The following is a 1546-nucleotide window of genomic DNA, read 5'->3' as shown; positions in this document are numbered from 1 at the left end:
CTTTATCCTTATCCTTCCCCTCCAGACACGTTTCGGTGTGCGGCGGCGGGGGGGACTTTGACGTAGTCGAGGGCTCAGAGCTCGCCACGCTCGACTTTTTGGAGTCTGGAATGAGATCGGATGAGGGCTGCGCGCTAGCCGCGAGTGGCTGGAACGCTGGGGAGGACGTGGCGGGACTACCCGGGGCGCTGTCCTCCTTCCAGGTTTTCTCCTTCACTTTCACCTTGGCCTTGGCCTTGACCGACGTACCCGGGTGTCCTTGGCCGGCTGGAGGTCGGAGCGAAGACGCTGGTGCACTATTATTATCCTGAGAGGTTTCGTCACCGTCGGCCTTCTGTGTGACTGTTACATGAGGGAGGGCGGGTGGGTGGTGGTGGGGGTTCGCAGGGGTGGGGGGCATTTCTTGCGTGGGATGTTGTGGCAGTACCGCCACCACAGGAGGAGGCTGCTGATGTTGTTGCTGATGCTGTTGCTGATGCTGATGCTGATGCTCCAGTGACAGCGAAGATGAGGACAACAACAACGACGACGACGATGATGATGATGAAGAAGAAGAAGACGCTGCGGTAGCTGCTACAGCTAATGGTGCCACCACCGCGGCGGGGGGCTTCTGGACATTGAGGACGGTCAAACTCTCAGCTGCTTGAGGCGGAGCGGAGGAGGAGGGGGAAACACTCGCGGCGACGGCCACCACGCTGTCCAAGCTACCACCACCACCTCCACCACCGCTGCTGCTGCTGCTGCTCATCAGCGTGTAGGTTCGGCAGACAGGCACGTGCTGCACGCTGCCAGAGAAGATTCCCACCGTGGTGATGAGAGGTTGCGGAGGAGGCGGCGGTCGGGCCATCTGATGAGGACTGGCCGCATTCTGCCGAGGCAAAGTTGACGCTGACGACAACGATGATGATGAATCCTGGCGAACCAACAACCCGGGGTTGCGAGTCGCCTCGCTGGCTTGATGATGAGAGCCCACCATCATCATCCCCGCCCTCTCGTTCCGTTTGGCTCCCAGGAATTTTTTCAGTTTTTCGTCCGTCTCCGAGTTGATTTTCCCGCCCGCCCCTTCCCCGGCGGGTCCCTCCTGCCTGCCCTTGCCGGCTCTGCGACCTTTTTTGCGACCAACGTCTCCGCGGATCGACGGTTCCTTCTCTCTCGAGTGCGGCGGCGGCGGCTGCTTCCTTGCGTCAAATGAAGGCTGCGGCTCCCCGCCACCATCTTTGTCCGAGGGTATGATGGAGAGGATCGCGCCGCTGAATCCAACGACCGCCCGCGGTGCCTCGCTGGTCGGGGCGGGGGAGAAGGCCGGGGAGATGGTGGACGGCTCCACGGGCCGGCTCAGGTCAACGGCCTTGACCGGCGGTGCCGAGGCGCGAGACGACCTCTGGCCCGAGGAGTTGGAGAAGTCGAGAGGCTTGGCCACGACCCCGGGCTGGTCGGCTGGGGTGATGGTCACTATGTTGTCCGAGCTGCGGCTGAGGGCCACCATCGGCATGTCGCCGGGACGACGTCGGTCCGGGCGGGACAAGGACAGGTTGAGGGCACTCAC

At 62.6% G+C, this 1546-nt stretch overlaps 1 protein-coding gene across 1 annotated transcript; it reads right to left on the bottom strand.

The window, feature by feature from the left end:
- Positions 1 to 1540, bottom strand: LOC106013298 (verprolin; the record flags this gene model as incomplete). Its single annotated transcript, XM_035972647.1, is given in 1 exon segment — positions 1 to 1540. A coding segment is annotated over 1 exon segment (1492 nt), but the record flags the coding sequence as incomplete, so codon positions are not given.
- Positions 1541 to 1546: the final 6 nt, after the last annotated feature.

Source organism: Aplysia californica, unplaced genomic scaffold, assembly GCF_000002075.1.
Source record: "Aplysia californica isolate F4 #8 unplaced genomic scaffold, AplCal3.0 scaffold00776, whole genome shotgun sequence".
Lineage (NCBI taxonomy): Eukaryota > Metazoa > Mollusca > Gastropoda > Aplysiida > Aplysiidae > Aplysia > Aplysia californica.
This window is presented reverse-complemented; position numbering and strand designations above follow the sequence as displayed.